The following is a 19881-nucleotide window of genomic DNA, read 5'->3' on the forward strand; positions in this document are numbered from 1 at the left end:
TATAAGTGTTTTGCTTTCTTCTATGTTTCCATTAAGTTTTGAGTTAAATTTCTTTTTCTGCAAGATAGATTTTTCAACATTTTACGTAGTAATTAGCAAGCATAACAATACTCCCTGAGGTTTTCGATTTTTAGACGTTTTTAAAGTATTCAATTCAAAATCCACTCACTCCCCACACTCCTCGGGTATATGACAACTTTTCCTTCCCCAGGGTAGCGCATTTTCAGGTCATTTCGGGTGGTCAAAGGCAATTTGTCTTTCAGTTTTTGAAATACGTACACCTTTCGCTGTTTGTTGAGATTTTCTGTTAGTTTTCAATAGAAAACGTAGAAAACTTTCTGAGTTTATAAACTTCCTTGGTGTCTTGCACTGTTCAAGCGAACCCGGGACCATCTTTGAACACCTTCGCATCGGCAAAAGTTTCCAATGTTGCCTTGTCGGCGAACTAATCATAAAGAAAGAAGCCTTGACATCTTTGCAAGGCAGGACCAATCCGTAAGCGCTTGGGAAGAAAGGGCTTGGCTGAAGCAGGCTGCGGTTATTTTTCAATTAGAGTGTTAATTACAGATCCGATTCTGCCTGATTACACAGGGAAACATGGGCACAGACCTCGTCTTCCCGAAGCAAGTTAGCTAGCCCTACCGTGGGGTATTGGCAACATTTTTTGTTTTGCTTTTGTTTTGCTTTTGTTTTTCAAAAGAAAGGGAAATGCCCAGGGTAGGGGAGAAGTGGGAAGGGGGGGCGGGGCGGTGAGCGGGCTCGGGATTAACTTACATCCGGAGCATTTGGAGAACCGCTAATTTCGGGTAGCTAAAACGAGTAACATCTATTCCGGCTATACCCAAAGCGTTTTTTTTAAGAATAAAGTGTTTAATGAGGCGAGCGCTGAAGCTTGAATAAGACTTGTTGATAACAGTGTATTTTACATCAAAATACAACAATATATTACCTTAGAATTTGGGCCAATACCAAAGTGAATGTCAGACTATTTTGGCCGGTGACTTGACCCGTTGTATTCATAATTACAAGTCAAGTTACGTTTGAGGTTGCTCCATTTTGAGGATCGTTATTTTCGGAACTTTACGGTAAATCCATCAATCTTCTCTGAGGTAAGCTTTTTGGCACTTGGTTCGGGGAAGAGAAAGAGTCACGCGAAGTATTCTAATGATCCATTTTAAAGAAATTGACGCGAAATGAAACGGAAGTGAGGCAAGAATTTCTTTCATTTTGCTGTTTCATTTTTTCATTCATTTTGTTGTTTTATTTTCGATATATGTCCCTCCAAGTGGCCGTGGTTCGAGGAAGATGACTGAGGAGGCATTGCGGTGCTGATCCCGCGGGAATAAAGGTTTTCGTGCGGGAGCACCCGAACTCCCGGAAACGTGAACATGCTATATCCGGGACATCCATTCCCAAACAATGGTTCACTGCAGAAAATGGCCGGCAAGGTGAAGTAACCATCATGGTAAAAGCCAGCGAAAGTACGCCTTTCGTTCGCACATTACGGTCTGGTAACGGGAGGGGGAAAAATATTGGGAATAGAGAGGAGAAAGTGAGTACAAACTGTTGGATTTCATGCTCACTAATAGGTTAAAAAGTTACACAGTTTGCGATGATAATTTATACAATGTACATGCATGTATGTGTTGCCTTTGCAGAGAGTAAACCTCAAATTCATTGCCTAAATTCCTTCTTTTTATGCAAAAGGCTCCATCAAGCGATGAAAGTGGGCTGGAGACAAAACCTCTGCCTCCAAAGAAGCGCCGTTTGCGTAACAGCAAGGAGTATAATGATGTAAGCGGAGGATTATATCCGAGACTTCAAGTGAGCGTTCCGGTAACCCGTTCAACTCGCCAAAACCAAAGGTAACTTTATATTGTTATCGCTCGACATTGATTAATTGATCGAACTGAGATTTAGGCACGCTGACTTCATTTCAATTTCCTAGACACAGGAAGTTTAAACGCTTTTCTATTTTATGTCAGAATACTCAATGGCCCAACCATCGAAACCAGGAGTTCACAGCGGCGAGGCCGAGGTATGCATTTTCAAGCTTTCATCTTTATTTATTTTTTGTTTTCTGGAGTTTAGCACTCTATTTACTTCAAGAAACCAGACTGTTTGCTTTAATTTTCTTACAGAGAAAGCAGCCAGCTATAGAGCTTCGAGCTCCGCTCATAAAGGAAGCAATAAAACCAAAGAGAGATTTGTGGACGACGCAGACTTGGTTCGGCGCAGCGACAGAAAGCGAAGAAAGGTTTACGAAACCCTAAATGTTAAGATGTTAACAGATCATCGTTATTTGACTGGATTCGAAAATTCAAAATCTCCCAAAAAGAAAGGTGAAAGGAAAAGATATTTGGTCGAGGAGGAGAGCGATTCTCAAACGGAAGGCGATGAGGTAAAATTTAAATATTGCGTTGTTTGGTTTGAAATTGGCGCCAATTTCTCATTTTTGGCGCCAATCGCGTGAATCCTTACGTCAAATTATTTTTTATTTGAATTTATGTCCCCAGGATAGTGCCTTGTCAGTTTTACTGCTAACTGTGGCATTTTTTTGTCACAAATGATGATTTTATGAAATGGTTGAATCATTTTAGAATAATTTGCTTGGAATGCAAAATCCTGCAAAATGTAACAAGTTAGGTCGGGATGTTAGGGTCCTTGGGTTCAGAGACCAATGTTGTTTTCTTATTTGTCTTCAGTCTGTTGATTTATTTCATACTTTCTTCAAATGTCCTAATTTTCTGGTGGTGAAATGATACCTATGATAAAAGGGCCAAAATGTTTTAACTTTTGTGTTTCTGTGTTTTAAGTACAGTAACATTTTAGACCATGTTGATCAAGGCTGTCACAAATTCCAAAGTGCTACATTTTCAAAGTGGAGCACTCTGGTGAAACAAAAATCTTCCCAATACCTAATGACATTTGTGTAGAGAATATTATGCAGTTCCAGAAAATATCCATACTCTCCCCAAGGGGATTATAATTTCCTGGAGGTGAGGGGATTCAGTAAGACCAAAAAATTTAAAGAAATGTACAAAGCTTAATTGGAATTTCCAGAGGGGTGCTTGAAAAAAATCCCTTCAGTAGGGGAGGTATGGATATTGTCTGGAACTACAAGTTCTCAAAAAACCCAGCCATGGTTGTCTTGTTTTGAGGATATCATGTGCAAAATATGATTTAGGGGAAAACTTTCTGTGACAAAAAAGGGACATTCTGGTTGGTTTCCTCTGATTTGCAGATGTCAAGATCTGTATGTAGTCTTAAGGCCTTATATGTCCTGTGGTGCAATGAGGATAGTTAATGACTGTATGTAATCTTTTTTTAAGTCAACATTAACAGTTGCTTGTACTCATCTCACACCTAGGATAACATTGCTGAAACACCAAGTATGTATGATCTTGTCAAGAGAAAGCATGACCAGACTCCAACACCAGAGAAACGATCAAATAGAAAAGGTAGGCGTCAAGAAGACGAGCAGCCAGATGATAGTGATGAGGATGAGGAGGATGATGAGGAGGAAGATGATGATGATGATGACGATGATGAGGACGATGATGATGAAGATGATGATGGAGAGGAAGAAGGGGGGGAGGAGAAAGATTATAAAGGTTATCAGCTAAGGAAGAGTCGGCCCATACCAAACAGATATACTGCACCACCTTTGAAGTCCAGTAGTAAAGGTACTTGCTTTCAAAATATCATCTCATCTTTTAACCATTTGTTTCTGTCAGTTTTAAAAAAAGATTTGTCAGATTTTGAAATAACAGTATGACTCATTGTCATTGTTGCAAAACTGTCAGGATTGTTGCTCTGAATTGTACATTGTGATTGGCTGCTTGTGGAAAAAGCAAGACATTATGCTGTAAAATTATGGCCAAATCAAAATTAACTGATTCTTTTGAATTTTACTGGTGCGGTTGACATGATGAACAATTAAACAAAAACGTGACCTTATCAGGTTAGACATTATTTCGTGCCTTAAGTTTATTTTATCCTATGTATTTGTTAGTTTTTACCAGTATGTTGAAAGAAAAAAACAAACTACCAGTACTTTATTTTCACATGTATACATCTATCTTACAGGAAACAGAGGCTTCCATATGGGTGAAGTGAGGCGAAAGGGTAGGGAAAGAAAGAAAAAAGCACAGTATGCCTCTCCTGTGAGAAAAATTCGCAGACACAAACGGAAAGCTCACCATGTGAGTTCTTCAACTTCCTCTTCTGGTAAGATACTTTTACTTACAACTTAAAATCCAGGGTATTTGAAACTGGAGGGATGTCAAATTGTTTCTCAAAAGACTGAAGTTTATTTTAGTGCAAGTATACCAAAGCAGTAGGCACCAAAATTGTGGTCGGGTATTCATGGTATAATCTCATTTATTATGTAGACACATGAGTGTTTTACTGGAAAATACACCGCTTGGAAAATTCAGGAGAATCTGGGACCCATGTGGCATAATTATTTTCTGTATCCTCACTAGTGAGGTGATCTCACTTCCTACTTTTTCACAGTTGTTTGTCCAGTCAGTGAAAAATAGAATGCTGATAGATTCATGCCCAGATAATAAAAAAGAAATGGTTGCTGAAGATATGAATTTGTTTCTCTTATTAAAAACACAAGAAAACCCTGGCCAGTTAGTTGCTAAGGTAATCATTGTTTCATGCCCTCTAGATAACTCAGATAATGAGAAAGATGAAAGAAAGTTTGAACGCAGAAAGGCTAAGAGCATGGCTAAAGCCAGAGGTCGCTGTCTCCCAATGAACTTTACCATGGATGATGCAGCCACTGGAATTCTCAAGGAGAGAGCCAGGATTGGTTCAAGTTTAGCTGATGTGGATCCTATGAACATTGACAACAAGGTTTGTTTAGCTTATCTTTCAAGTGGGTAACAGGATAGCTCTTTGCGGGCTAATTAACAACTATTCGTTTGCCTTGTCAACTTTTCTTTTGTCTGGCTGGCCACAGTTGTGGTGGCAATTAATGACTGACCGTTGTTGTATCTCCAGCTAAAAGAAGACTTAGATTGGCAACCATTGTCTGTCACAACATCAACCAAAGCCTTTCCATCTGCCCATCTGTTAATGTATCTTTTTGTTTATCACAGCAATGCTTAGATTCGTGCTATCATCAAGACCCAATCGAATTATTTCATTTACAAAGCTGCTTGTTAAACTTGTAATTATTTACTTTCAAACCAACAACTTTTGGTAGAACTACTTTTGATCTTGAAGGTCTCTGTTTCTGGTCAGGTAATGTTTGATGCAGTTGGCGGCCTAAACAAGCAGATAAGGGCACTGAAAGAAATGGTTTTGTTTCCACTGATGTACCCTGAAGTGTTTGAAAAGTTTAAGATTTCTCCACCAAGAGGAGTCCTTTTCCATGGACCACCAGGTACGACTGTTTATGTTTTGTTTCTATTAATTTATAAAATGTATTTCATTATCCATGAGATAAGAGTTTCAAATAAATCTGGCTCCTGTTTACAGTTCTCACATTTTACTTAGTACATGTTCATATGGGTACCATCAAATTTGATGCGGGGAATAACTCTGTGTATGGACTGGCATCCCAACCAGGGGGGATTAGAAATACTCCTAGTTGCCTCATCCTACAGAAACCAGGATACGCTCTGGCCTGATGGGCCACTTGGCTTGTATACAGACTTCACCTTTTTTACCTTTTCATTTAGATGACAGTTACTGAGACTGTGTGACTGTACAATTTTATTTCAGGTACTGGAAAAACACTTGTAGCACGAGCCCTTGCTAATGAATGTAGTCAAGGTGACAAGAAAGTCGCATTTTTTATGAGGAAAGGTGCAGATTGTCTGAGTAAATGGGTTGGTGAATCTGAACGACAACTCAGGCTTTTGTTTGACCAGGTAAGGGCTAACTCTGTCTTGATGAGTCATTTTATAATCTAAATTGAAGCTGAGTTTTATGTTCATTTGATAAATAAATTATCATTTCAAAGTGGAAAATATTTTAACACATGCACACTACAACAATGTACTTGTTGGTGTTTAGCCTTTAATCACTTTGAAAATGTATTCACATGTACATTGCTTTGGTTATGCCTGTCACCCACCTGGGAAAAAATGTAAAAGCTGCTTTTCTCTCTCGATCGATTGGCTGTTTAAACTTCTGATATCCTGCCCCATTCACTGGTCTCCAAACTGGATGCTTAAGTTCTCTTTAAAGTATTTGCATCGATCAACTACCAATGTTGTCGTCTTACAATCTAAGCCTGATGTTTGTTTTGTTAACAGGCATTTAGTATGAGGCCAGCCATCATATTTTTTGATGAGATAGATGGACTGGCACCTGTACGTTCCAGTCGTCAGGACCAGATTCACAGTTCCATTGTATCAACCTTGTTGGCTCTAATGGATGGCTTGGACAGTCGTGGAGAAATTGTGGTTATTGGTGCTACCAACAGAATTGATGCTATTGATCCAGCACTGAGGCGCCCTGGTCGGTTTGACAGGGAATTTCAATTTGCTCTTCCCCATAGGAATGTAAGTTCTTTTCCAAACTGTTTGTCTGAACAGTTACAATTTATGAAAAGCATTGTTGATTTATGTGAGGTACATGTAAAGTTTCCCTATTTAGTATACAAATGTACTGGATACTTACACTGATTGAGCAGTAAAACCAAATGAGAAAATTTTTGGCTTGAGCTTATTACTTACACTGTAAAGACCAGTTTTGGACCAAGTGCTGCAAGGTCTTTGCAGAGCACCTGAGAACTACAAATTAATGTTCACATCTACTTAAGGCATCTCAAGAAAGACTTGGTTTTCACTTTCATTGATTTTTTTGTCATTTTGTATTGAAGTCAGAGTTTTGTCTTTGCCCATAGGCAAGAAGAAGCATCTTAACCATTCATACTCGTGAGTGGGAACCTAAACTGCTACCATCCTTTGTAAGTGAGGTAGCAGACCACTGTGTGGGATACTGTGGAGCAGACATCAAAGCCTTGTGTACAGAGGCAGCACTGTTTGCGTTAAGAAGACGTTATCCACAAATATACAGCAGTACAAGGAAACTGTTAGTAGATGTCAACTCCATTGAAGTGACTGCTAAGGACTTCCAGAAGGCAATGAAGGCCATAATTCCAGCCTCTCAGCGATCTGTGGTCTCTCCAGCAAGAGCACTCTCGCCCCTTATTTGGCCTTTGCTGAAGACGAGTTTGACTCAGGCAGTGGAGATTCTTGAGAAGATATTTCCCCCTGCTCACATGAAAACAGGTACGCAAATCAAAAATGGCTTGGTCACCTGCTATATGTTAGGTATAGGCATCCCTGTTACTTGGAGAACATTCTACATCAACTTATAAAGCATGGATTTACATTTCACAAAGCTTCTTGGCATAAGGGATACCTACCCTTGTTGTAGAGTGTCTCAAATCAAGTTACTGTATGGTCACTTCACCTGACTATAGATTGGAAAAATAAATATGATACTGAACCTTGGTCTCTATTTTCAAGGGGTGGAGGCTTGGGGTGGGCTCACTACTTTCTGCATTTATTAGCAGGAACAATTTTTTTGATGTTACTTTTGGGGGCCTGCTACTTTTGGGGGTCCTTGATTTCGGAAGTTTACAGTATTCTAACAGTGATCTGCTATGAATCATGTTTCCTATTTTGAAACAGTGACAGAGAGCAGTCCCAGCAGCCTGATGGGGAATCCCAGTGGAAGCCGTCATGAGCAGCGCAGTAGGTTGGCTGCTGTTTTGAGTGATGAGGAAACCAGTTCAGATGATGACCTGGGACCTCCAATTTTCGAGTCCGTTCCTGGATCATCAAGAAGTGAACGATACATGCGACGTGCACAGCAGTTCTCTGGCAATCCTGAATTGGTAGAAGTTCAGCATTCCTCTTTCTTCAATTCTGCAAATGGCCAAGCCAGAGGGCTGTCAACATATCGACCCCGATTTCTGATATGTGGTGAGCAAGGCATGGGCCAATCCACTCATATTGCTCCTGCTTTACTGCATACCATGGAACATATGACTGTGTACTGTTTGGACTTACCAGCTCTGTATGGAGTTACCTCCAAAACCCCTGAAGAAGCTTGCTCACAGGTATGACCCTGTGTTCTACTAATAATGTATTTAATGCATTTAATGTTCATAGGGTGGCAGGTGCAGTAGCAGTAGCAGTAGCTTCAATGGTTAGTGTGCTGGACACTGGATCTAGTGGCCAGGAATTTTGCTCTTGGCTAGGGTCATTACATTGTGTTCTTGTGTGCCAGCAAATTGTTGGGGCAACCTGAAAGAATGTTAGGGCATAACTTGCAACAGACTAGCAATGCATCGAGCAGGAATAGCGATACTCATAGCCATACTCATACATGATACTCATACAGAATTCTGTATCAAGCAATAAGAACTATGAGCCAGTTGTTTATGTCTCTGTCTACACGTATGTATATATAGTTAATTGAAATTTAGCATAGTTAACGACTAGGAGCTAGTCTGGTCAGTAGCGTTTTTATAGGCGGTTGTTAGTGTCTTGGCCGTCTGTGAGCGTTTGGTTAGCATTTGGTGCGTTCTGTAGCATTTGATATAGTTCAATGAAATTTTACATAGTTTATGACCAGGAGCTAGTCTGGTCAGTAGTGTTTTTTTGTAGGCATTTGATAGTGCCTTGGCCATCTGTTAACGTTTGTTAGCGTTTGGTGCGTTCTGTAGCATTTGCAGCAGTCATATGGTCGTGAGAGCCCTGGGGCTGACATTGTCCAGCGGTATTTTTGGTTAGTACATGTGTTGTCGTCCCACCTGCTCGCAGTGTGTTCATCGCTCTGTTAGTGTGGCGTTGAGGATTGAATTATATAGTTTAGCGGTTCTCGGCATTCCCTCCCGATCCCCCTCTTTTAGCTTTTTTGTTTTCCCCACCAATGCCATCTGGCTTGAGTGTGACGGGTGCCTGTAGGGGGCTTGGGGTGGGGGGCTCGTGGCTTGGTTGCGGGTTGGGCAGGCCAGTCGGGTGTTCTAGCGCCTTGGGGATGTGACTGCGGTTGCAGCCCCCGGGCTTCGTAAGCACCTTCCCACCACTAGCGACTTGGGCCATAAAAACGCACTGTGGAACCCCGCCTTACGGCCACCTCATTATTACAGCCACTTTATTCTTGCCTAAGCAAAAGCTCAGTTGGTCATTTTCTTATTTGAAATATCCCTTTGATACGGTCACGCCATTAATATGGCCAGATTTTTGTGGCCCATTGGTGACCAGATTTGCTGGGTTCCACTGTTAGTATCAGTTGTTAATAGCGTCTTTTTGATTCTCATTGTGACTACTGAGTTTTATATTTATTATAGTACTATAATAATTTTAATTTTAGAATGCTTTGGTTTGAGTTGATTTCTTTCCTCTTCAGTTGTTTCGTGAAGCACGTCGCACATCCCCTTGTGTGTTGTATTCACCTCATTTTGATGCATTGTGGAAAGCTACAGGAGACAGCCTGCATGCTACATTACTGTCATTGCTTCAAGATCTTCCTCCACTTGCTCCTGTGTTGTTTCTGGCAACTACTGATAAAAGATGGCACTACCTTCCAGCTATTATGAAGGAACTCTTTTCCGAGGAAACTGGACAGGTAGAGAGATTTAAAGTGTATACATATGTAGTATTGTTGGCAGTGGTTTTGCATAGAGCACTGGAGGATCTGTTATGGAGGAGGTGAAAATTCGAAACAACATTTTGTTTTTCCTTGGGAGTGGTCTAGAGATTTTTAACCTGCATATAGATCCACCTTATACAGGATAATATTCAGTAGCTGTTGTTTCAACAAGTGTCGCACTTGCTAATGAGCATTTCATCCGCAAAAGGCGAATCAGGTTAATGTAATAGATTGCATTAGGATTAAAAACAGCCCAGGATATTACTGCTGTCACACTGTCTAATATTGTCTCATTGTCTTCTCATGATCACTGATTCATGTCTGACTTTTTATTCAGGTATTCCGAGTGGCTGATCCTACCTCAGACGAGAGACGCGCTTTCTTTCATAGCCTATTCTTTGAGGAAGCTGTTCAACAACCCAAACCAAAGAAATCAAGTAAGAATAGCTGCATACTTCACTATGTCTTAACTTGACTGAAAACACCAGCATTCCTTTCTCTTTTTTAGATATTAGTGAATCTAAATGTTAGAACTGCAGGAGAATTTAAAAGTAAAGGATTCTGATAGTTCCACTCAACTGTCCAGTCTTCTCAACATTATTTATTTGTAACACGGAGGCAGTAAAACTGCTTAGTAACTTGGTCAAGATACAGTACTTTTAATTTTTAGAAATATTATTCAATATGAACTTTTAGTTAAGATTTGAAACATTTGTGTTGCATGGTGATCAATAGATGCTTTTACTTCTAATTGGTTATATGGTCACTAAAGACCATTCTACATGTAATGCACAGTAAAACTTTTTTTGCATGATTAGAAAAAGATCAGGTAGTGGAAGTGTTGCCTTTTGCTCCTACACCACCTCCACGGCAACTGTCAGAAGCAGAACTACAGAAGGCTCGGCAGGATGAAGAGAACACCATGAGAGAATTGCGCATCTTCCTCAGAGATGTAAATGCAAAGCTTTTTCAAGATCGCAGATTCAAGGAATTTGCCAAACCAGTGGATTTACAGGAGGTAAATGTATACATGAATTAACCTGAGCAGGAGTTTCTTAAAACAGACTTTGCTTAAATCAAGGAACAATTACATGTAAAACTACATTGCAAATTAAACATCCTGTTTGTTGACATAAGAAAAGAAAATCAAAATTTCACTATAGCAAACAAGTTGCAGATGGTAGTGGCTGCTGGTCAAAATAGGTTAAAGTAACACAAGTATAACACAAGGTTCCTGTTGTTTAACACCTCTGATTATATTTTCTCTAAAAAGGTAATTAATCTGTTTTCAGGTGCCTGACTACCTTGAGATCATTGATGAGCCAATGGATCTAACAACCATAATGCACAAAATTGACTGCCATGAATACAGTACATGTGAGCAATACTTGGCTGATGTTGATTTAATCACAAGCAATGCTTTAAAGTACAACCCTGACAGAGATCCCATGGACAAGCTGATCCGGCACAGGGCTTGTGAACTCAGTGATATGGCACACTCCGAAATTAAGTCACAACTGGAACCGGAGTTTGAGAAGGTGAGAGACCTACAGTAGAACCTCAAAATTTGTTACCTTGACTTGAGCTGTTATTATTTTCCCTTTAATGTATTTTTCAGCCATTTAATATTGGATGTCTTGAACTCTGTTATCTCAAGATTTTTTCTGTTTCCCTTGAGGGTTTGAGATAGGATTCTACTGTTAGTAGCTGAATTGATTGCAGAAATCTACCTGAAAAGTATTTTTTAGAGAATGTCTAGCTTACTCCACATTTGTACCTTTTCTACAGACCTGTGAAGAAATCATAGCAGCAAGAAAAAGACGAGGTATGATATGACTTGCTCACATGTCCCTTAATTATTAACTAGCTTAGGAGACACAGTAAACCTTCACTTCAATCACTGGGAACATTGTTAAACAGCTTGTAAAACTTTGATATCTATTTTCTATTTCAATACATTCCAAGCAGTTGCTAGGTGACCAGGATAGAGGACCTGCATGGAAACCATCTAAGGCTGATGTGGCTTCCTCTGTAAATATTGTAATTTAATTTATGTCAAGAACAAAGGAAATCTTCAAAGATTGCATTATCTAATTTAGTAATTAGTTTCTTGAGGTATAATTCTCAGAGCTAACCTCAAAGGAAACTAATGGCAATTAGTAAATGAAAAATAATTACTACATGTATTTTGAGCTTCAGTCTGAAAGGGCCGGTACTCAAGCTTATGGGGGGCCTTTCCTGAATCACCCCCTGTCATTAGTGAGAATCTCACAATGTTGAACAGTGGATGAAAGGGAAAGGGAAAATAAATCACACATGGCAGATATCATTTAAGAGGAAGCTCAACTCTTGAGTGTTTTGATTGTGTGAAACATTGCTGGCTTCATGTTATCCATTTACAGGTGGCATGGTTCTAGCTCTGGCTAAAGTCACTGTGTTATGTTATTTTGCAAGGCACTTGTCATGATTAGACTGTTTTTTTTTTTTTTTTTGTTTTTTTCCCGAAACAAAGATAACCTTAACAACACCAACAGATTTCGATACAGTTGATAATATTGTGACTTGTTTGTTACGATTTAGCCTGATTTTGGATTAGCCTTCCATCAAGGGACGAGGATAGAAATACTCTAGGTGCTGTCCTGATTTGCCAGTAGACTTAGATGTCAACTTAATTAAGCTTGCTTGCACAATTGTAGCAAGACTTTTGTCAGACTAGGTTATAATATTTTTATGGCTACTTCTTTTTCTTCCTCTGTCAGGTGATAAATCAACTGCTGCTGCTCCTCCATTCGTGTTTGTTGCTCCAGTGAAACAAGGTATGACAACTGATGTCACCTCTACACAGGCTGGAGTTCAACAAAGAGACAAAACAGCATTGGGGGTATCAGACATTACCTTTGTGTCAGAGTCACAATCACAGAGCAATAGCTCCAGACAGAGGAAAAAACCTCGCCGAAGGAAAGCACCAATCTATTGGGGAAAGAAACCTAGTCGAAGAAAATCTGATGTAAAGCGCAAATTAGATTCTGAACTTGATTCTATTACTGGAGAAAAAGAGTGTCTGGAAAATGGTGACCAAGCAGAGAGTGATCCTGAAGATATTCCTGGCAATTCGGTAGGAGATAGGTCCGTTGATGAAGAAACTGAAGAAGTACATGTACTTAATACAAACTGTGAGGAAGAAAATGATGCCACAGATCATCAAGACGACCAAGATGATGTTGAGCTTATGGAGAATGGGGACACATCGATAAATGGGGAGGTGGTTTTGTTGGACTCGGAAAATCTCGGAGGTGAAGTTAAAGATGATGACTTGGATGCTAAGTCAGTTCTTCAAATTGAGTCAGGCCATGTTTCACAGTTGTCTGAACAAACTCTGAAAAATCTTGTTTTGTCTATCGAATTATCAAGCTTGCCGAACAGGATCACTACAATTGGTTGCTCTAAGGAGAAGGAATGTGATGTTGAACATATCGGTGAGCACAGCTCAAAAAGTATTTCTTCTGATGACAGAAATTCTTTCACTTTCATACATTTCATAGTTCATAGTTTCACATGTCTGTTAAAGCCCATAATATAAAATTTAAATTAAAAAATAAAATAAAGCTATAAGATATCAGTCCCAGAAACGAAGCATTATGTATTGTAAAACGTCAAACACCCTTTGGCTATTCCCTTCATCAATTCAAACCTTAATATTTAATGTAAAACCACTTTTTGAGTACAATTTTCAAGTCACTTGCAGTAGTAGTAATTTTGTTAGAAGTTATACCTGCAGCTAAATAAAATTTAGGCAAAGTTAACTTTGAGACAATGTTAGTCGTTATTTTCCCTGTGAACAGTGTGACCTGTAAAAGGCTATTTGTGTTAGGCCCATTTTTGCAATTAAATTGACATTTTTGTCGAGTCCATTACAAGGTGATGGAGTACAAAATAATGTTCTTGGTGTTGCCATAAACATCCTGTCCTCAATACAGTTTGCTTTTACATTTTAACAGGAGAGCCATCCTCAAGCCATCCACCTCCTAATTATAGAGAGCTCAACAATGTAGTGGATGACAGCTCAAGAGACAACTGTCCAATGACTGCAGATATCAAAGAGAAACTAGAGTCTTTATTGGATTTGTTAGTTGATACAACTAAGGGGGCATCCATCGAGATGCTAGAGAGATACCACAGTGCTCTTCAGTGTTGTATTCATAAACAGAGACACATTCATGACAAGAAGCAGCTTCTGAAGGTAGGAATTCTGTCAAGATGTTCCTGGTTGTTTCAAAGTCAATTTATGTTAGCAGAATAGTGCTTTGTTATTAGGTTACGGTGTAGTCATTGTGACCACAGTGCTCAAACTGGGTTTCAGTAAGATTTTATTTTAGAAGCTTTAAACTGATAACTAACCTGACTGAGACATCTACAATTGCTGTAGATCTCTCAGTCAGGTCAGTTTTTTTCTTGACTGTTGTCAGTTTGAAGCTTCTACAATATAAACCTCAAAGAATTAGCTTCAAGTAGCTGGCAAATTTTTCTAGCATGTGGCTAGCATTATATATCCTGGGCTTGAAATGTATGAAATTGGTTGCTTGATGATTGACTGATTGACTGATTGACTGACCGATTGATTTCAAGATTGGTGAATTGACTGATTGATTGATTGGATTGATTGATTGACTGACTGACTGACTGACTGATTGATTCTCATTCTGTTTTAAGGACTTGGAAGTGATGATTGAGGGATTTGGACAATCTTCTAGAACAGCAAGACCACCATAAGCTCATTAAAATGAAAACTCACTACTTTTTGATAAAGCTAGCGTAATATAAGATTCTTGTTCAGTCACTGGCCATTATTAATTTATTGAAGATTTAATTATTTTGCTATTTTCTGTGAAAATGTGCCACAGCCAAAGCAATGTTTCCTATATTTTGAATGTCTACTGTACAGATGAACATTTTTGACAAAGCAATACATTTTTCAATTAATTTGATTTGTTTTTGATGTGACCTGGCCAATATTGTTGTTAATACTGTACATTCCTCATTGACTTTCGGTTTTTGTACATTTGAAAGATCCACTTGTCTCAATTGACCAAAATGCAGGCATGACAACTCAGTAAATGACCCAACAAGCAATTCCAATTAATTAAAAAAAACCCTGTAAATTTGCTTATTTACAATTTTTTTTGGGGGGGGTTGGGGTAGTGTTTTATGGGGGGGGGGTAGGCAGATGTACATGGGTGAAAGGATAACAGTAATTCATACTTTTGTAATGTTGATCTTTTCAATTTGGTGGGAAAATATTTTTAGAAAAGTAGTACTTCTTTACAATGTTCATTGGTTAATGTGTTATACATCGTTTGATCTCTATTCACTGCAGCATTTCCATTCACATTTACTGATAAGATACTAATATAAATAAGTTAAATAAGCTTTGCAAAATAAAGATACTCATTTTCCAAAAGAAAAGGTTGAGAGTGTCTCAATTTTTGTTTGTTGTGAATATTAACTAGTCATGTCATAAACTTATGGTGAACTCACTCTAGAAATATCCCCAAAATGAGGTTTGGCTGAATGACTAGTCCAACAATTGGTTTGAATCATGACGGTACATTAATAATATTAATTCTATTTATTTATGGTGTAATGATACCAACCAAAAGAAAGTCTTCACTTAACTTAATAATAATAATAATAATAATAATAATAATCAATATTTAAACAGGGTGACCCCTTCAGTCGCAGGACTGGTATCAACGGGGGCCTTCCTATTGTTAAGTGCAATGATTTGCACATGACCAGGGACCCTTGCACATAGCTCATGACCACCGCACAAAGCTCTATTTTTATTTCAGCTAATATCATTGCCAGATATTTTATAAACAGAAGACTTGTTACTTAATGGATGTCTGTAAAAAGGCTTGAAGTGACTTTTGACCCATGTATAATTTGTTCTCTATTTTGTTAAGTAAGCACAAGGTGATTTGGACCGAGAATCTCTCGGTTAGTACGTGTGCTGTGATTAGTCAGTTTAGTGGGCTGTATTCTACTGTATGGCCCGCCAAAATTTAAAGCTGTTTTTGTTGCCAAAATGTTTCGCGATTTATTGCCAAGTGTTCTGAACATTTTTAGCGAGTAAAAGTTGAAAACTTTCTTTTACTTCTGAAATTGTGTATTAAAACCTGCTAACAACCTAAAGATGATTTCCAGTCTGTACTGCGCAGTCTCAGCACCCTAATGTTTATAAACATAAAAGAACCTCACTCGATAGAATGCGAATTGACGTTATTCCTTATGAATCACATGCCTTATCTTTGAGGCCTTTCAAATTCTTTTTCCAACTGCTACATTGATTTTTACAGCCGCAAAGTTGTTTCATCAAGTGATATGAGAAAGAATGAAACATAAAGCTTTGTGTCCATAATGGGGGTTGACATGAAACTTTGAATTTACTTCATGTAAGTAATTGCAAAATGTTCACATTTTATGACATCATACATGAAACAAAACAAAAAATGTAAAAATACTCTCAAGAGTGTGCAGTATGGACTGGAAATCATCTTTAAGAGTCACTTAACGAATTCAAATTGACTCATTTCGCTTTCGAGGTGCATCAGAAATTTGAAGCTGTTCCGTGTGAATAGAAATCGTTCCTGAACCTGTCAGGCATACAGTAGAGATATAATAGGGAGCTTAAGCAACGACGACGGTGACGCCGAGGACGACGCCTAGTCAAAATGAATTTATGTTTTAGCAACGAAATTTGGAACTGTCTAAATCTGTTCCGTATGCCAATGGCTCTAAAAACGTGCTCAGGCTAAATATGCAATGACAGCATACATTTCCAAATATGGAAAATTAGCCGTCGTCATTTGCGTTCCTCAGACTACGCAGAACTTGGTCATTTCACGTTGTTTTGCAGAGTCTGCAGAGAAATGTACAAAGATTTATAACACATGTGCACAGCTATTGTTTTTCTCATTACGGTAAGCCCCAACCAAACGATCGCAACATATTGCAACACATGTTGCGTGCGTTTGGTCACCATGTTGTGACGTGTTGTGACATGTTGGGTGTTGTTGGCTCAAATTTGAAAATGGTCAAACTTTTCACACAACTTTTGTGGACGTTGCATGACGTAGTCATTTGGCCAGGTTCGTGCAACAATGTTGCACCAGGGCATGCGCACTAGTTCGATTTTCAACTTTCATGTTGCAAAAGGGTGGCCAAACGCACGCAACATGTTGCGCTCAATTGCTACATGTTGCGTCGAAATTTTGTGATCATTTGGCCGGAACTTGCAAATACTGGGGCAACAATGTTGCAATATGTTGCATTGAACTGTTGCGATTGCTTGGCCGGGGCTTTGCTGTCGTCATCATGGCTTGCTTAAGCTCCCTAATAACTATCTTACTAACTTCGTTTTCTCGGTCCGTACTGTAAGTTACGAATCCTTGTTTTTCTCCTTTCATTAACAGCCTGCACGTGAATTTGCAATTAAAACATATTTGCAAGTCACTAATGATAGTGTATTCTGCTATAATGGCTTGAAGGAAAAAATATATAATTTAACATTCAATGCGTTGTTTTAATCCACCTCATGGTAGTGAAGATTTCTGCTTGTGAAAAGCTTTGCTTGATTGACAGATAATTTGGAAAAATTGATAAGGCTGGCCAACTGTATATATAGATCCCTGACAGACCAGAAACATTTTAAGTCTACTCTGCCTTGATAGCTGGTGAGCCTTGTCCAATAAATTTTGTGTGGCTTGCTTTTGCTAAAAGTTTGCCATCTTTGTTCAGCAGTTCAGCAGAGGTGAAGGCCAATGTCCGACCCATCTTAACAACTTCTGCATATATGCTTATTTCGTCTCCAACGGGAGCAGCTCGTAAGTAGCTGTAAGGTAAATCAAAGTGTCAAAAATGATTTAGCTGTACAAATTATGGAGAAATTTATTCATTGGATCTGGCAGCATTGCAGCATAAAAACTATCAACTCATCAAACCCAAAGTTGTGAAGAAGCATTTTGTAAGATGTAAGTCCAAGAACCCAAAAGATACATCAAACCTTGGGGTTCAACAGAGAGAAAAAAAAAGAAACATGGAAGGGGAGGGAAATGAAAACCGAGGGGGGGGGGGGGTTACTCCCAGAAAAATTGGGCACGGTTCTACGGCCCACTTCCCAAAACCTTTACCCTATTTATGACCAAAATCTGTGATATTCCCTACTCTATTTATGACCTGACCATAAATTTGAAACCCTATTTATGACGTGACCCTTAAATCAAAACCCTGTTTCAGATCTGCATTACAATTAGTTCCCTAGTTCAGACCAATGTTAAATTACCGTAAACAGAATTGGTGACTTGGGGCTTTTGTTGATTTTCTTTTCCATAATGATGAAAATGTGGCTTCTTAAAAAAAATACCCATATCAAGGCTACAGTGCAAAAACCATACCCTATTCATGAACAAAGTGGCTAAGTCAGCTAAAATTGATACCCTGATTTATGAACAAAACAGCTGAAAAACCATACCCTTTGGGGCCCCACATACCTATATAGGCCATATAAGGGAGTATCTCTTCCCCCCAGATGAAGACAGACTTACCTTATGCTCATGTCAATGCTAACACCTGGTAAATGAGGTGGTTTGGTGACAACTGTAATAGTAGTTAAATAGTCAACCAAGAATGCTGTCATGCCACCATGAAGAGTGCCCACCCCATTCAAATGACTTTCATCCACTTTCATTTTAAATGAAGCCTTGCCTTCTTGAAGTGATAGAATCTCAACCTGTAAGAGTGACAATTAATTATGAATTATAAATAAGCAGGGTTTACCTTGTGGAAAGTTAACCAAATTAAAGAAGTTTTTTTTTTGGGGGGGGGGGGTGAACACACTTGATGCAGGCACCTTCCCCACTCTTGGGGGAAAAATTATTGTACACTCCAGCAAGAAGTATGCGCCCAAAATGGAATTTTATCTAAGAAACCTTTAAAATACGAATAGTACAAAAAAAATACCGTTTTTGCTAATCTGTCAAATCGTTTCGATATGCGTAAAGCCATCATAGCTTGCCGAACTCTCTGCAGTACCGGTGTCGCCATATTGAAAAAAAAAAAACAAGATCCATAACCCCCTGCGGTACAAAGCCTCGTCCCAGTCTACAAAGCGGTTCTCGACCTTTTTCGTGTACATCCACGAATGGAAGGTCTGATTTATGAATCAAAGTAGGGCTTTGAAGCTTTTAGGTCCATCAGTTCCCCTTTAGAAGAAGTAGGTAATTCTACTAAATTCTCTATATACGTTTTGTGTCACAAATGTTGCGTTTTTTGCTGAGGCTTGCACTTAAGTCTTCGTCTGCAACATTCGATCCACCTTGTTCCATAAACAATAACCATATACCTTTGACTATTTATTGCCTGGATAAAACCATCGTTAATAGGATACTGAACTCCAACGGAAGTTTTTGCGTTCCACAATTGTTTACTCACGAGTATATTATTCGTGAACGTTTATTTACGTCATTTTAATGGCTAAGTTGTTCTTAATTCAAGCGTTACAGTTTGTTTGGGTCCCATATGATCCGGGGGGGGGGGTAATTTGGGAATTTCTGGGTGGGATGTGCCGCTGGGACCCTGGAACCCTTGGCCTATACCAGAGCTAGTTCAGCTGAATTTTGCTACCCTATAATAGAGTAAACTCCCCAGATCCCCCCATCTATTGACACTGTTGAGGCTGATTTGCGTAAATTTAAACTTACGGATTTGATATTTTTTATATTTTTGAGTGGCAATTCTTGGTTTCCTTACTCAAGATAAAATCTTCAACCAACCAGTCAGTTTTGTGAAAAATGATACCCTATTCTAGACCCAAACGCTCTGATTTATATACCCTATCCTAGAGTAAACTGCTTGAAAACCATTCCCTTCACAGCAGCACATACCTATATCACCCATATATGGCAATGCCCCCGCCCCCCACCCCCGGCATATGATCAGGTGGATTTGATTAAGAAATGATAAATCAAATCAAAATATTAATAATCTGCAGATCAAAGTAAGTTAAATAAGTTTCTCAAGAGCAGAGGTAGCAACTAATTTTCATTTCCATGGATCACTTTTCCCCAATTTTACCCAAATACCACTTAGTTAACTTTGATTGATTTGATTTCAGCCATCATCACCGATATTCAACTTGCAGCCTGTGCAAGTGACCTGGGAGTGTCATTGTTCCTCCTTAAATGCTGCAACCTT

General features: G+C 38.9%; 2 protein-coding genes across 3 annotated transcripts; one reads left to right on the forward strand and one right to left on the reverse strand.

Annotated features, from left to right (window-relative positions):
• Nucleotides 1-90: 90 nt before the first annotated feature.
• On the forward strand, nucleotides 91-15093 carry LOC145463652 (ATPase family AAA domain-containing protein 2-like). Of its 2 annotated transcripts, none has more exons than XM_081447408.1 (20): nucleotides 91-1552; nucleotides 1708-1865; nucleotides 1986-2038; nucleotides 2142-2401; nucleotides 3371-3686; nucleotides 4090-4230; nucleotides 4679-4866; nucleotides 5257-5398; nucleotides 5740-5888; nucleotides 6276-6524; nucleotides 6869-7256; nucleotides 7662-8092; nucleotides 9388-9606; nucleotides 9968-10067; nucleotides 10449-10648; nucleotides 10923-11168; nucleotides 11419-11455; nucleotides 12390-13106; nucleotides 13629-13870; nucleotides 14341-15093. In XM_081447408.1, the coding sequence occupies exons 1-20, from the start codon at nucleotides 1463-1465 to the stop codon at nucleotides 14398-14400; spliced, it is 4386 nt and encodes a 1461-aa protein (XP_081303534.1). In that variant the 5' UTR covers nucleotides 91-1462; the 3' UTR covers nucleotides 14401-15093. The 2 variants fall into 2 exon arrangements, with proteins under 2 accessions (XP_081303534.1, XP_081303535.1); XM_081447409.1 differs by having other exon boundaries at nucleotides 12390-12923.
• Nucleotides 15094-15328: 235 nt separating this feature from the next.
• Nucleotides 15329-19872, reverse strand: LOC145463723 (acyl-coenzyme A thioesterase 13-like). The gene is made up of 3 exons (XM_081447509.1): nucleotides 18649-19872; nucleotides 18234-18418; nucleotides 15329-17521 (listed from the first exon to the last, which is right to left on the reverse strand). The coding sequence occupies exons 1-3, from the start codon at nucleotides 18730-18732 to the stop codon at nucleotides 17344-17346; spliced, it is 447 nt and encodes a 148-aa protein (XP_081303635.1). The 5' UTR covers nucleotides 18733-19872; the 3' UTR covers nucleotides 15329-17343.
• Between the last annotated feature and the right edge of the window lie 9 nt (nucleotides 19873-19881).

The sequence above is a fragment of the Orbicella franksi genome, chromosome 12 (genome assembly GCF_964199315.1).
Source record: "Orbicella franksi chromosome 12, jaOrbFran1.1, whole genome shotgun sequence".
Lineage (NCBI taxonomy): Eukaryota > Metazoa > Cnidaria > Anthozoa > Scleractinia > Merulinidae > Orbicella > Orbicella franksi.

What these genes read in the sequence shown, in the direction of transcription:
- LOC145463652 (XM_081447408.1), top strand. Translation starts at nt 1,463, where the DNA reads ATGGTAAAAGCCAGCGAAAGTACGCCTTTCGTTCGCACATTACGGTCT. An exon ending in CCTTTTCCATGGACCACCAG is followed by an intron (nt 5,399 to 5,739) that starts GTACGACTGTTT and finishes ATTTTATTTCAG; the next exon opens with GTACTGGAAAAACACTTGTA. An exon ending in TGGAACCGGAGTTTGAGAAG is followed by an intron (nt 11,169 to 11,418) that starts GTGAGAGACCTA and finishes CCTTTTCTACAG; the next exon opens with ACCTGTGAAGAAATCATAGC.
- LOC145463723 (XM_081447509.1), bottom strand. Translation starts at nt 18,732, where the DNA reads ATGGCGACACCGGTACTGCAGAGAGTTCGGCAAGCTATGATGGCTTTA. An exon ending in TTGACAGATTAGCAAAAACG is followed by an intron (nt 18,419 to 18,648) that starts GTATTTTTTTTG and finishes TCACTCTTACAG; the next exon opens with GTTGAGATTCTATCACTTCA. An exon ending in AGCATTGACATGAGCATAAG is followed by an intron (nt 17,522 to 18,233) that starts GTAAGTCTGTCT and finishes TTTACCTTACAG; the next exon opens with CTACTTACGAGCTGCTCCCG.